General features: G+C 39.2%; 1 protein-coding gene across 1 annotated transcript; it reads left to right on the top strand.

Annotated features, from left to right (window-relative positions):
* The first annotated feature begins 2046 nt into the window (after positions 1-2046).
* Positions 2047-13394, top strand: CNEP1R1 (CTD nuclear envelope phosphatase 1 regulatory subunit 1). The gene is made up of 6 exons (XM_033129112.1): positions 2047-2184; positions 3320-3391; positions 5692-5765; positions 8768-8877; positions 9005-9059; positions 12060-13394. Exons 1-6 carry the CDS (start codon positions 2160-2162, stop codon positions 12099-12101), a joined length of 378 nt encoding a protein of 125 aa, XP_032985003.1. The 5' UTR covers positions 2047-2159; the 3' UTR covers positions 12102-13394.
* The last annotated feature ends 307 nt before the right edge of the window (positions 13395-13701 follow it).

Genomic DNA, 13701 nt, shown 5'->3' on the forward strand with positions numbered 1-13701 from the left:
GAACTCTATTCTTACAGAGGGCAAGAATGAAAGATTTTTGCATTCTCGGCTCATATCCCAGTGCCTGGAACATGTATTCCTTAAATACTTGTTGACTGTCTCCTCCTTGCCAACTTTCATCCATAGCATGTTTCTACAAATCTATATCCTTTGGTCTCCCCATTACTTCAGGTTCCAAATTTCGTAACCCGACCTAAGGCTCTATTTTTCTCTCCTTCTCCTGTACTACGCGCCCCCCCCCAAGCCCCATGATCCATACACATAGATGCTAATGACAGGTTAATAATGTGCCCCCTTTCAAAGGCATGTTCAATGTTTATTTGTGCACAGCTGAAAATGAAAGACGGAAAGGGAGAACCCCAGGAGGTAGTCCTTAGTCTTCCCTCTGTTGTCCCAAACTCTTGCTAGAAACTTGCACACCCCATCAGGAAAACAAAAGCCCTGCAGTTAGGAGAACTGCCTCTTTTGAAGACAAGTTAGCACAGCTCCCACTCACCACAATGCTTGGCAATGTCCTATTCATCAGTCCGTGTCACTCCTCACCTCCCCACGATCTAGCCCAGGAGAGCCCGTCCCATAACAGATGTTCACTAGCCATTCTCTCAGCACTGCTGGGTGCCAAAGGGAAACGTGATGAATAAGTCTTGGAGATGGAGAGATGGAAGAGTGAGCGAGAAGTCAGGAGGGAGAGTTTACTGGGGGCTCAAAGCCAGGCGACGACAATAATTGCAAGATCTGGGCAAACTCGTTTTTGCTTTTCTCAGTTGTAAAATGAGCCTCTTAATGCCTACCTTGGTGGCTTTCAAACTTTTTAAATTATTATTAGTATTATTGGAACCCTCAGTTATTTACATTATGATCAGAACACAGCGGGCACCCCCACACACAACCAAAACAAAAGATCATGAAACAATGCTTAGGCTTAATTCCAGTGATGTTGATATTTTTAAATTTTACTTTTTTTTTTAATAACAGTCCGGGTTCATTGAATGGATTTCACCACCCTCTGGGGGTTTTGACCCACAATTTAAAAAGTGTCTTCTCGGAGGGTGAACTGGGATAATATATGTAAAGGGTTTGGTCCAGAGGAAGGCTCCCTCAGTGGAAGTGTTGAAAAGTGCTGAGGTGAAGGCCGTTTGGGATGCACTTAGCCTTCATCTTTGCATCGCTAGTTGCTTCTCATCCGCCCTGGGATTCTCAACTAAAGTGCTGAGAACCTGAGCGCGACCTCCTGCTGCCCCTCCTTTATCTCGCTGTATCCTATTACGCCGTTACTCCCTTCCTAGAGCTATGCTTATCTGAAACTAATTACGTATTTGCAGGTTTATCGCCTGCTGTACCCGGTCCACTGCGAGGAAAGGAATCTTGTCTACCCTGCGGATAAGGACATCCCTGATCCAGCGCCTAACACGACACGCCGTGAATAGTTCTTGAATGGATGACCGTAAGGAAATGAGCGAGACAGCTTTTCCACCAAACATGAACGTAGTCGATGCCTTATGAACTTTTTTAGAGTTGTAGGTATTGGGGTACTTTGTCTTGCCTTCTTTATGATTTATGAAAGTTGACGTAAGAAAAAAGTAATCGAGGGAGAGATGCTCGCTTACGGGGTTGGACATCTAGGGTAGAGAGACTGTAAGTAATTCCATTATTTTGGGTTCCAGTTAGTTCTGTACCTATTTCCCCTTGAGTCCTGGAGGGACGGCAACTTGTTGATTTCTGTATCTTTTGTCAGCGACCAGAACACTACCCGGAAGGTAGTGAGCGCTCAATAAATAGTTGAGGAATCAAAGAACCGAGCCGGAAACTAGAAACATACGAAGGAACGAACCGACTCGGACAGGTTGCAGTTCCTCCCCGGGCCAGGAGGCGGCACAAGTGCAACACCAGCCCGGCCGCCGGCAGTTCTTGGCCCCTCCGACTGACCGTCCAACGCTAGGCCCCGAGGCCAGTGCAGCAGTTGACCAATAGGAAACCGTCTTAGTCGTGGGGTCTAACAGAGATGCCCAATGAGCGTAGCGGGCCTAAGCAAGGGGCGGTGCGACAAGGAGGGGCAGAGAGGAGCGGTTAGAGGTGGGAGTTGGCGTTGCGGGCCGGGCGGGGGCCGCGGAGCTGCAATGCGGACGGGAGCGCGGCCGTGACCGGAGCTGCCGCCCGACATGAACTCGCTGGAGCAGGCAGAAGGTAGAGTGGGCCCTTTGGACCGGCCGCCGTGTCCCGGGCTCATCCCGGAAGCCGGCGGGGCTCCGGAGGGGCAGGAGTCGAGGAGACCCCGCCCCGGGGAGAGGAGGCCGCGAACGAAGGGCTGAAGCGGCCGGGAGCTTGGGGGGCGCGGGGTCCAGCTCAGAGGCCAAAGGTTGGCCGGACCTGGCGGGACGCTGGTTCCGGCGCGTGTGGCCTCTGCAGACGCTGGGGGGCGTTGCATCTGCTGCCCCTAATCCCCCGCAGTTTAAACCGTGGAGCTCTTCCTGGCTGTTTTTTATTCATTGGTAAACAAACATTTGTACTTCGTGCATTGTGGCATGCAAATTCACGTAATTTGATTCTGATAATCTTGTGAGTTGTGTTCCTAATTTCTTTATTTTATTCTGATAACTGCGTGAGTTGTACCCGTAATTCCTGCCGTGGTTTCTGGTACAACTACGGGGGTAAGAAAGTACCTCTTGATCTCACTTTTAAAGTTTAAAGAACGCGGCCGGGGAAATGATACCCCACCTGGCTCATTCAGAGGGAACACCTTGGACGCCCCTGTCTTTCAGAAGGCAGCGGAATTTGATAGTGTTAAAATCACTCGTACCCCATTGGGAGGCAGGAAAGGGTACTGACTTCACACCCACCCGTTAGCAGGTCACGTCCAGTTAAGACTGGACAGAAAAACATAGTCATTAATTATAAGGTCTGGAAATCGGAATCGGGCAATTGCATTCAGACTTTGATGTTAGGTAATACGTGGTTCTTATAGGAAGTTCTTGGTTCCAACAGAATTAAAGCTCGAGCTGATGTTGATCCTTTTCTTTGCAACCCCCAAATTTCTAGCTTTTGGCTCGGGCTTGAGGCTGCTGCTGATTTTCCACATACCATTGTATGAAGCTTCTAAAAGTGAACCGGCCAGTTTCCTTATATATGAAATTGGGATTAAAGAAACCTAATGTTTTGTCAAGTGTTTAACGCTGTCATAGTAAACGGAGTAAACAGTTCAGTGACACATGTAAGTTGCTTAGAAGACCTGAAGCAGTTAGAGTACCTAAAGTTTCATCTTAATATATTGACTACGACTAGTAAGAGTAGCTAATTAGAAGATTGAAATCTTTTTCCGTAGATCTCAAGGCTTTCGAGAGGAGACTTACGGAGTACATTCATTGTTTGCAACCTGCCACTGGACGTTGGAGAAGTAAGTGCCTGAATGTGTTTTTAAGGGAAAATCAACTGACAATTGATACTTTTATCCCTGCCTAGCAATGATTTCCTTTTATGGAAAATCTGATTAACAAATGCTTGCTTTACTAAAACACATTTCCTTTTGTTTTAATAGTTTTAAATTTTATTTAACATTATAAATAACACATTGTAAAGAAATTTTTTTAAAAAAGGAGCTGGCCACCCTAAAAGAACAGTCTTTGTGGTTGAATTTTTATTTTCCCATTAAAGTAGATGTACTTTTTTATTAAATAAATGTTACAAATTTGGTAAACAACACATATAATAACATTTTCAGTAGGCCTGTTTAGCAGTTTTACTATTTGCCTACAAACTATTGAAATAAAGTTTTGTAAAGGAAGACCGTACTTAACATATACTTGCAAAGGTTATACAATTATCCTTAACTGATTTTAACAAAGCATAATTTTGCTGCTTTGGAGCCTAACGTAGAAAAAAAAATTTACATTATTATTGTCTAATCATAGATATCATGAGTACTACAAAGTATGATTTGAAAGAATTGTGGGTACTGCCCAGTAGAAATGTATAGGAAATGCAAATGTACAAGTGATGACATCAGTAAACAAAATGCTTTGCTGACTGATGTTCGAACCAGTCTTAATTTCTTGGATGTTCATTGTTGTAATTTAATTCCTGCCAAGAAAGAAGTACAGCAGCACACATCAAGGACGTACTTCATTTCAAAGTGTAACTCAGTTTGTGGGACTGAAAGAGCATTAGTGAAGTTAGGGGTCTTTTTCTATGGTAAGATTTCTCGTATGATTTTATCAGATCTGTTTGCACAGTTTTAATCGTACGTTGCTGTGAGAGTTATGATTGGTCAGAATTCACAAGTAATGATTTCCTCAGGGTCTTTAGTTTACCTAGGGATTACCCCCAAAACCTTGTTTCACTGCTACTTGAGAATCTTTTAAAATGTACATCATGCTGTTCTATGTTACAAAATGTAAGATAGTGAACACACTTTACTTTCTCTGGTTCATGGTCTCAGTGCTTGCATGTCAATGACATAAGCAAGCTTAATGTACAGGAAAAAGTAGGTGTGTGAGGTCCCTTCTAGTGGGTTTGCTTTGGCTTCACTTAAAAAAAAAAAAAACTGTACTGGAGTATATCTTTTATTGGAAATAAAGAATTATAGGAAATTGAGTTTATTCTGAGCTCAGACATAATTTTGAAAGTTTGATTCTGTTACTAAACACCTAAAATGAGATATTTTTCTGTGATTTGCCTCTTCTAAAAGTACATCACCAAGAATTCTAGATAATTAAGGTTTTACTATATTTCTATTGCTCTTTGAAGCTTGATCTCTGCATTTTAAAAATGTGGGTGTCCCAAATGAAAGATAGTAACTGTCTTGATCAGAGTATTAAGTAGGTCTTTGTGCCTTTTTATTTTTAGTTTCTTAGAAATGCCATTCTTAAAAGTTTTACTTATGATCTATTCAGAATTTTTAAAATAATTGTAGCTTAGGGGGGATAAAGAAACGTTTTCTAAGATCTGCTATCAGTAATCTCTACCCCGACTTTCCTTTAAGTCCCTTAAAGAAAATCGAATGATGATTGGTGAGTTCCATCCACACTTTCTAACACTGACTTTTGTTTAATTGAAGAGCAGGCAGTTAACTGCAAGGCAAAATCCCTTAGTCAGAAATCTCAGTGCATTCATAAAGGAGTCTTTGTGCGGTTTGTTTACGTTAGAAAATGAGAGGTGTTTTTTTTTTTTAATTTACATGATCTGCGATATCAGCACAAAGCACCTTGAAAGTTACATAACATAGAATCTTATATTCAAGTTTAACCATCTTGGTTCTTACTGCTTTTAATTTCACTAATCTTCATAAGTTCTGGCTAAAGTAAGAAGGGGACAATATCCTTAATTACAACAAGCAGGTCTCCTAATTCCTGAGTCAAGTGCATTTTTCATTTAACATTGTGTTTCCCCGAAAATAAGATCGGGTCTTATGTTAATTTTTGCTCCAAAAGATGTATTAGGGCGTATTTTCAGGGGAAGTCTTATTTTTTCATGTACAACAGACTGCTTTTATTTAAATACAGTCACGTCATCTTCTGGACCATCGTCATAAGGTACTAAATGCGTCCCATCTGGCTGACGATCTTAACGGGGGCTTGCTTTCGGGGAAACATGGTGAAGTGCTGCATCCTTTGGCTGTCATGTATTAGGAAGCAGTGGTAGTAGCATCGAATATTAAGAGGTTGTTTCCTTACTAATTTCGTGTTTATCTTTCATCAGTGCTTCTTATAGTGGTCTCTGTCTGTACAGCTACCGGTGCCTGGAACTGGTTAATAGATCCTGAGACACAAAAGGTAGAAGTTTTGATTTAAAATATTTAATAGATAAAATGAGATGCTGGGTATAGCAGTGTTTTGTTCATTGTAAAGTATTATTGAAGTGCTACCTATTACTACCAATAGTGATATTAATCATATTAAAAATGTGACTTATATTAATTTGCTTAAGAACAACTTTGGCTGCTGGATTAACTATCTTTACAGGGAAAGGGGCCTAAGAAACGTTACACCACTTATATTCTCAGTCAGTCCTGAACTCGTGTGCAGCTTTACATATCTCGTGTACATGTTATTATATATTTCAGTGTATACATTGTCTTTGTTCAGCTTTGTTCATTTAGTGTCCTCAGTGCCAGCTGTTAAAAATTAAAAAACATTTTCTTCTATGCATTATCTTTGTTAATACCCTTCCTTACCCCATAAAACATTTGAAACGATTTTGCAGGAAACATATGGTAAAATAGCAAAATATAAATGTAATAATAAGTCAGGATTAGGAAAAAACTAATTGGACTAGGAGGTCAACACCAGGCAGGAAACCAGGTCACTGATGTTAGAGGCCAGGTGAGCCAGCACAGCTGCCAGAATTGAGTCATAGATCAGTCTCTGAGTTTCCTAGTCAGTAAAGTCCCAGCCAGACCTGTGGTGCTCAGTGTCTGTGAAGGGAGCACATGTACAAGTTCTTTAAGTTAGCAAAGCTTTTCTCCCCTCAGCATTTATCTCCAACAGAAATTTCCGGCCGGAAGTTTAATATAAGAACCACCGAGAGATCCCCCATTGGGCACTAGCTAAGAATATCCTATACCAAATGCAATAACAGATTTCATAATCTTATTTCTTGAAGCATCCTTTGATGAAAGCTGATAGCATGTTTCTCAGATTGCTACCTCTTTCTACTAACTGTGTCTTAATTTCATACTCGGGCTTTTTTATTAGAGAACCAGTAGTCTCCAGTTTGTTAGTGAAGGTCCCCACCCAGCCCAGTGCAGCTTCATTTAGGTAATGATGTAATTTTCACAAATCTTACCTCCACTTCCCCTCCCCCCTTTTAACTAGGTATATAGGAGAGGTTCTATAGGAGAAGAGCATAACAGTAAGGCTTTGTCAGCAGGCTAAATGGCAGTTCAGACAGCCAGAGGTTTATTTAGCATGCAGTCTCCCTGACTTTATCCACTAGCGTGGAAACATAAAAGGATAGGAAGCAGGGGAGGTTGGTGATGGAATTTTATGTTAATAGAGGGGTTTTTGTGGCAGGTAGGAAACTCTCCTGTGTGCTCATTTATAAAAATCTGATCTTAAGGCTGCTCTTGGTACTCATCTTTAGGGGAAGAGTGAAGGAAGCTGGGAAGAAGATTGAAAAAGGTCTGTCTTGGGAAATGAATCTTACTTCTAATTGGGAAAAATGTAAGCTGATTTCAGCTACTTGAGATCTTAATAAAACACAGAATTAAATGTAATTTGAAATAGGCCCAAAACTCTGTAGTTAATATGATTTTCTAAATTAGGTGAGAATATAACTATTAGCCTAAGGCTTGGCTCTCTATATTTTAGTATTTAATAACCTCAAACCTGATGAGAGTTTTCAGCAGCAATTGTGTCTGTAGCAGGAGTTGCAAACTCAAAAGCCAATGGCTAGCTGGAAGAACCCCAGGTGAGAATATGGCAAACAGGAAAGTACGTGAACACTTGATCAAAAGGGGGAAACTGCTGTTTGGATGTAGTTGATTATTGCCATGGAGGAAAGTAGGCTGGTAGTGGCTGATCTAATTCAAATTAAGACATAAAACACCGTATGCTAACGTTGTACAAGCCACATAAAACATAGCGAGGCCGTGGAGTTAAACTGTCCTCAAAGGTTTTAAGGAGCCATTCCTCTGGAATATTAATCTTCAGGATCTCATTCTTCTGGGAGCTGCTTCCCTCCTGATGTTTGTAGCCTCTCCTTTCTTCATTTGACAAATGTGTAAGTTTAGCTCTCAGTCTTGAAACATGCACGCATCTCTTGGTATGACGGTGCAGTGCAGAGCCCCGTAGTTTGATTCTGTGGCTCCCACTTAGTTTCTAATCCTTTTGATTTCTTTTTCCAGACTCTAAATACTTGTCTTCTCTCCTTAATCTGCTTTCCTGTTCCCCACTAGCCTGGCTTCAATGCCTGTTCTTGTTCCAATCCTGGATCTTAGACCCGTGTCCCTTTACATATTGTTAGTTAGTATCCTGTTCTCTGCGATCATTTGATTATGCCCAGATCTGAAATAAGCCCTTCTTTTCTCTTGAACTCTAGTTCTTTGTGGATAGCTACTCATTGTCTTCCCTGCTTGAATGTCCTATGGCTGTCTAAATCTCAGTGGCTTTGAAACAAAACTCATTGGCTTCTGCACAGAGGAAGGCTGATGCTAGAGCTGAGTCTTGTGGACGTGTAGGAGTTAGCCAGGCGGAGGGGAGACAAGTACGCTAGCATATGTGCAAGAGGGGCATGAGATGATTCGACTGGGACCAGGTTATGCGTGGCAGAGTTTGCCCAGCTCTCTTAAGGAAGCTTTTTAACAGGGAGGGTAACTAGATCATGTTTGACTTGTGTTTTCATTGAGACCAGAGACCTCATCTTTATTGCACAGTATTTATCGAGCACCTGTGTTTGCCAAGTGCTACTTCAGATGTTGGGAGGACAGCAGTGCACAGGGTGATGGCCCTGCGCTGTGGACCTTAGTCTTAGGCTTTTCAAAGCACTTCTCCCTGGGAAGGGTTCAGTGCATAGTTTTGGCAGGGTGGTTTTTGATGACAGGAATGAATGAATGGAGGGAATATTGCTGTGTTGTCTCGCTAGACTGAAGATAAAATGTACATTACATATTTTTATAGCATAGCAATACGGAGAAATAAGATTATTGGAAGTCTTCAAATCCTCATATTTTCGATGATTAAAATGTTACATATCTTTATGCATGAATGGGGAGGGTAGGAATCAGTATTGTTCTAAGATTTTTAACATTTTTATATTTCATACTCTTCCTCTACAGGTGTCCTTCTTTACATCATTATGGAACCATCCGTTTTTCACTATTAGCTGTATCACTCTAATAGGCTTGTTCTTTGCTGGAATACACAAGAGAGTAGTTGCACCATCAATGTATCCTTTACCACGAATTGAGTTTTATTCTCTGAACTAAGTTAAAGCACCTTCTCGATGATCTGGGTGTGTTGTTTAAAAGATGACTCTTGAAATGATAAATTTTCCTTTGACCCCATTCATTCAGTATAGCCGCTCGGTGTCGAACTGTGTTAGCAGAGTACAATATGTCTTGTGATGATGTAAGTATTTTTTTCACTAGGAAATTATAGACGTGTGAAATGACTGAAATCTTTTAGTTTAAGTAAAACAGGCATTTTATACAAACAATAAGTTGTCTCCATGTAATTAATAGTGGGAATATTCCTTATAGCATTGGTTCTAAGACGCTTTTTTAACATCTCCGATATTGAGATTTTTCTAATAATCAGTGGTGTCTTACAATTAAATTGGTAGAGCTGACAGTTTAATTTTTCTTAATGACATAAAATCATGATATATCTTATAATTGAAGCCATCTTAAATTTGATGAAATAGTGTTCATTATTTGCCCAAAATTGCTCAGTTGGATGTTGGTTTTGTAAACTATTATTATTCTGATGGTGTTTTGTGGGATCCTAAATAGAGTCATAGATTAATTGATGGCCTATGGATATACAAACCTGCTGTGTTTTTAAAAGTTGATCGCGTACAAGGTGTGATCAAAAGCTATGGTGAATGTTCTAAAAAAAATTATTACAGTAAAAGATACATTGCCATTAATCCCCCTCAGAGTACTCCCCCTCGCTTCAAACATACTTACCCCATCGTTCTTGCCACTTTCTGAAGCAATTCTGGAAGTCCTCTTTTCATTTCCATTTGTTTCACCTGTCAGCCTGACAGAAATGACTGTGCTGGCAGGGTGATCCCAGCACTGTGGTGGAGTGGATTCACCCATACACTGCTCGTTGAGAACACACATTGGTACAGCCATTTCGGAGGGCAGTGTTTCTCATTCTTACAGAATGTAAAATGTGCGTGCCTCACAACCTTACCATTCTCTTCATCCACCCTTGGGAACCACCACACATGCACACAAGGAGGCAAGTACAAAGTTGTTACTGTGACTTCCTTTGCAGTGTGACAAAATGGAAACAATTTTTGTGCATCTCAGCAGGGGAATGTTAAAATAGGCTGACTATAGCCACATCTTAGGAAACCAGAAGTCAGTCTGTAAATAGGGACATAGAAATACCTTCACGACATAATGTTAAGTACAAAAAGGAAATTACCAAACTGTGCTGAGTTTGGTACCATTTGTTTTAAAGTTTGAATTAGGAAAATTTCCAAACATAAAAAAGTAAAGAGAAGAATGTAATGAACTCCCATGTATCCATTCATTCTCCAGTGTCAACAGCTATCAGCTCATGGCTGGACTCATTTCATGTGCCCTTGTCCTCATCGGATTATGTTGAAACAAATGCCAGGTGATACATTGTACCCTCAAATATTTCAGCATGTTAGAAACACCACATTTTTATTATTGATATATGTGAATGTAATCCATAGAAAACTATCTGGAAGAATTCATACTAAAACTAGTTTCTTCTGTAAGAGGGCCTAGAATTTGAGGTAGAAGTAGACAGTGATTTTAGCTTACCTGTATTTGAATTTTTCATAATGAGATTACATTAATGTCTGACTTATGTAACTTAAGGTAAAGATAAAATAGATTAAAACCATGGATAGACAAATAGTATAGTCATACAGTGGAACACTATATATTTTATATAAAAAGGTACAAATTGCTGAAACGTGGTAACAGATGAAACTCAGAAACACATTGAGTGAAAGAAGTAGATGTAAAAGAACACACCATGTGATGCCATTTATTTAAAGGTCCGAGACAGGCAAGATTAATCTATGGTAAGCGGTTACGTCCGTGTAGGGAGTGGGGATCCAATGGCCAGAAAGGGTCATGGAGGAACTTTCTGGGTGATAGTAATATTCTCTAGCTTAATCTGGGTAGTGGCTACATGGGTGCATTTATTTGTCAAAACTTACAAGACTGTACACAAGATTTTACTGTATATAAATTATACCTCAATAAAACAGAAAAATTGGTATCAAAGTTCTACCAAGACATTAAGCAATTACCAAAATTAAGTGAGAATTGAGAGGTCACTAGTATCTTGACAATACTTTTGACCTGAGGATAATAAAAATCTGTTAATTAAAACCACCTAGAATCTTACCAGCTAAAGATAAACACCATGTTTTATATTTTGTCATATTTTCCTCATTTACTTTTTTATAAATTAAAGGTATATTATGGATTTTTCAAACCTTTGACTCAATGTTATGATTTAAGAGCTGCCATTTATTGGACATTAGCCACGAGTGAGGTCCTGGACTTTTAATCTGTGTAATCTCACTTAAGGTCTTCCATTTTGTTTAATTACACGTCATCCCATTTTATGGCTGCATCGTGATTTAATTCTCTATTGGACATACAGTTTCCACACTTTCATATTATGTAAGTTGTATGTTCTCCACTAGAACTTTACTTCATGAGGACGAGGGACTTTGTCTAGATCATTATTGGATCCCATGTATTTCACACAAGGCCTGGCACACAGGAGGCGCGCAGTAAATGTGGAAAGAATGAATAACACTTACGTGTGCATCTTCATCTGGCATTTAGTTTTCTTCAGATAAATTCCTAGAAGTGGAATTGTTTGGATTATGTGGTATGCACTTTTTTTGGCTAAATATGGCAGCTGGCCTTCCAGGAAAGTTGTATTCACTTATGAACACCAGCAGTGTATGAGTGTCTATTGTTCCAACCATTGGTTTACATTTTAATTTGAAATTAAAATGCAATGTTAGAAAAAGAGAAATATTTTTGCCAGATACATAGTTTCATTCATGTTCTCTACACTTTGTTTGGGAAGGAGCATAAATTAGTCTCTTCAGGTTGGGATTTTATTTTATCCAATGAATTGATTGGCTGATTTTTAGATAGCCCGTGGACAGGGAATTCATCAAATACTAAAATGGCATATGTGTGTTATAAAGTAATAGAAATTTTGGAAGAAACCTCCACACAAAGGAAACTTTGAAAACATAGCTGTTAATTGCTTAATCTTGACTAAATGCAGAAAGGTGCTCTGATACCCTTCAAATGCCCTTCAAGATTTATAGATAAGTGGTGGTGTTTTTAGAATTGTGTATTGAAAAACTTTCATTTCTTATGTTTACAGACAGGAAAACTAATTTTGAAACCTAGGCCTCATGTTCAATGACAGTCTGCACTCATTGTTACGGGACCGAAAACAGCCTTTCTTCAACTGAGTGGTATAGAAAAAGCCATAAAGGATTCCTTTCATAGTTGGATATGTGAAGGTCATAGCAACAACTGACAAGAAGTGTGCAATATTTACCCAGATATCTTGATGATGGTGACTCACATTATCAGTGCTTTGGTACCTTTGATTATCTGTGTTGCAGTATTAGTGTCACTTTAGTACTTCAGATCCTGTGAAGATGTTCGCAGATGAAGTATGTATGTATGTTGCTAAGTTAAACTTAGAAACAGAACCTCATCCAGTTTTTATAATGTATTTTTGAAAACTACTGTAAATAGCAAATCAATGCCAATGTTAAAGAGGAAAACGTTATGTGGACTTGGTTTTCCTGCACCAGTATTTCAGGAACATCTTGCCATCCCTACAGCTCTCAAACCAGCCGTTCTGTACAGCTGTGCCTTTCAGTTACGCTCCTCTCTTTTAATCTTAATGCAGGAAAAACAGATTGGGCTTAGAGAGGAAAAGTCATCTCCATTATGTTGTAAGAAATTAGAAATGTATTGAGAAACAGTTTTTATTAAACCAGATAGTGAACTTCAGCCACTATTGTGGTGATATTTTCCTGTTCATTGTTTTCATTTAATGCTAAGTTTACTTTGTATTTTTAAAAATAATTTTAAGAACACTCCAAAGGCTTCTGAATATACAGGTTTAGTTATAAATTATGTCTGGGAATTTGATAGTCATTAGATAATTGGATTTTATGCTTTGGTAGACATGCTGTTACACAAGTATTGCACAGGTGTAATTGATCAACCACTCCATCACAAGGAGAACGGGAGCGGTGCCACAAACCAGAGTCTACCATTCTCACTGTTTAGAGAGTGTTATTGACATACTGTGTATGCATATTAGCCACATGTACTATAATAGCCCTTAAAATTAAACTATTGGGATTGCTGTAGATATTTTAAAGATCTGGAGGTGCCTTTTACCTGTTTATTAGAAGATTTTGAAAAGATTTAAATTATTTCATGAGCAGTCTTTTAAATTTCGTTTAACATAAAGCTGAAAATTCACTAACAGGACAAAAACGTTTTAACAAGGCTACCATTTAACTTAAATGTGTTCATCTTGGCTTTCATGTGTATAAAATTTTATTCTTTGAATTGTAGCAATAAAACCCTCTGCTCCTAAGATGTCTTAAGAGGGTATTCTATATATTCTGCATTGTTTTATTTTCTGTAAATTTTGTAGGTAAATATGTGCATAAAAAATAAATACTTTATATATAATTAGCGATTGGGCTTTTTCCTTGGTGTATTGTAAGTCTCTAACTCTAACAAAAATGTTTGAACATACTGTGTTTCAGATACAGGCTAGTTCCAAATGAGACACTTTATACTTCAGCTCTGTCCAGTAGAGCAAATTGCAAGTAGCAATTGTACTTACCCACTTTATTAGCCTATGGTTACTTTCACTATGTCTTACTCATCATTGTCTAATAACATTTAGCTGTTAATCAGGAAATGTAGGTTTTCTCACAGTGTGCTTTACAAGCTTGCATTGCCAGTCTCCTCCAGGAGTAGAGGGATTT

Source organism: Rhinolophus ferrumequinum, chromosome 15 (genome assembly GCF_004115265.2).
Source record: "Rhinolophus ferrumequinum isolate MPI-CBG mRhiFer1 chromosome 15, mRhiFer1_v1.p, whole genome shotgun sequence".
NCBI classification, from domain to species: Eukaryota; Metazoa; Chordata; class Mammalia; order Chiroptera; family Rhinolophidae; genus Rhinolophus; species Rhinolophus ferrumequinum.

What these genes read in the sequence shown, in the direction of transcription:
- CNEP1R1 (XM_033129112.1), top strand. Translation starts at nt 2,160, where the DNA reads ATGAACTCGCTGGAGCAGGCAGAAG. An exon ending in TGCCACTGGACGTTGGAGAA is followed by an intron (nt 3,392 to 5,691) that starts GTAAGTGCCTGA and finishes ATCTTTCATCAG; the next exon opens with TGCTTCTTATAGTGGTCTCT. An exon ending in AGAGTAGTTGCACCATCAAT is followed by an intron (nt 8,878 to 9,004) that starts GTATCCTTTACC and finishes CCATTCATTCAG; the next exon opens with TATAGCCGCTCGGTGTCGAA.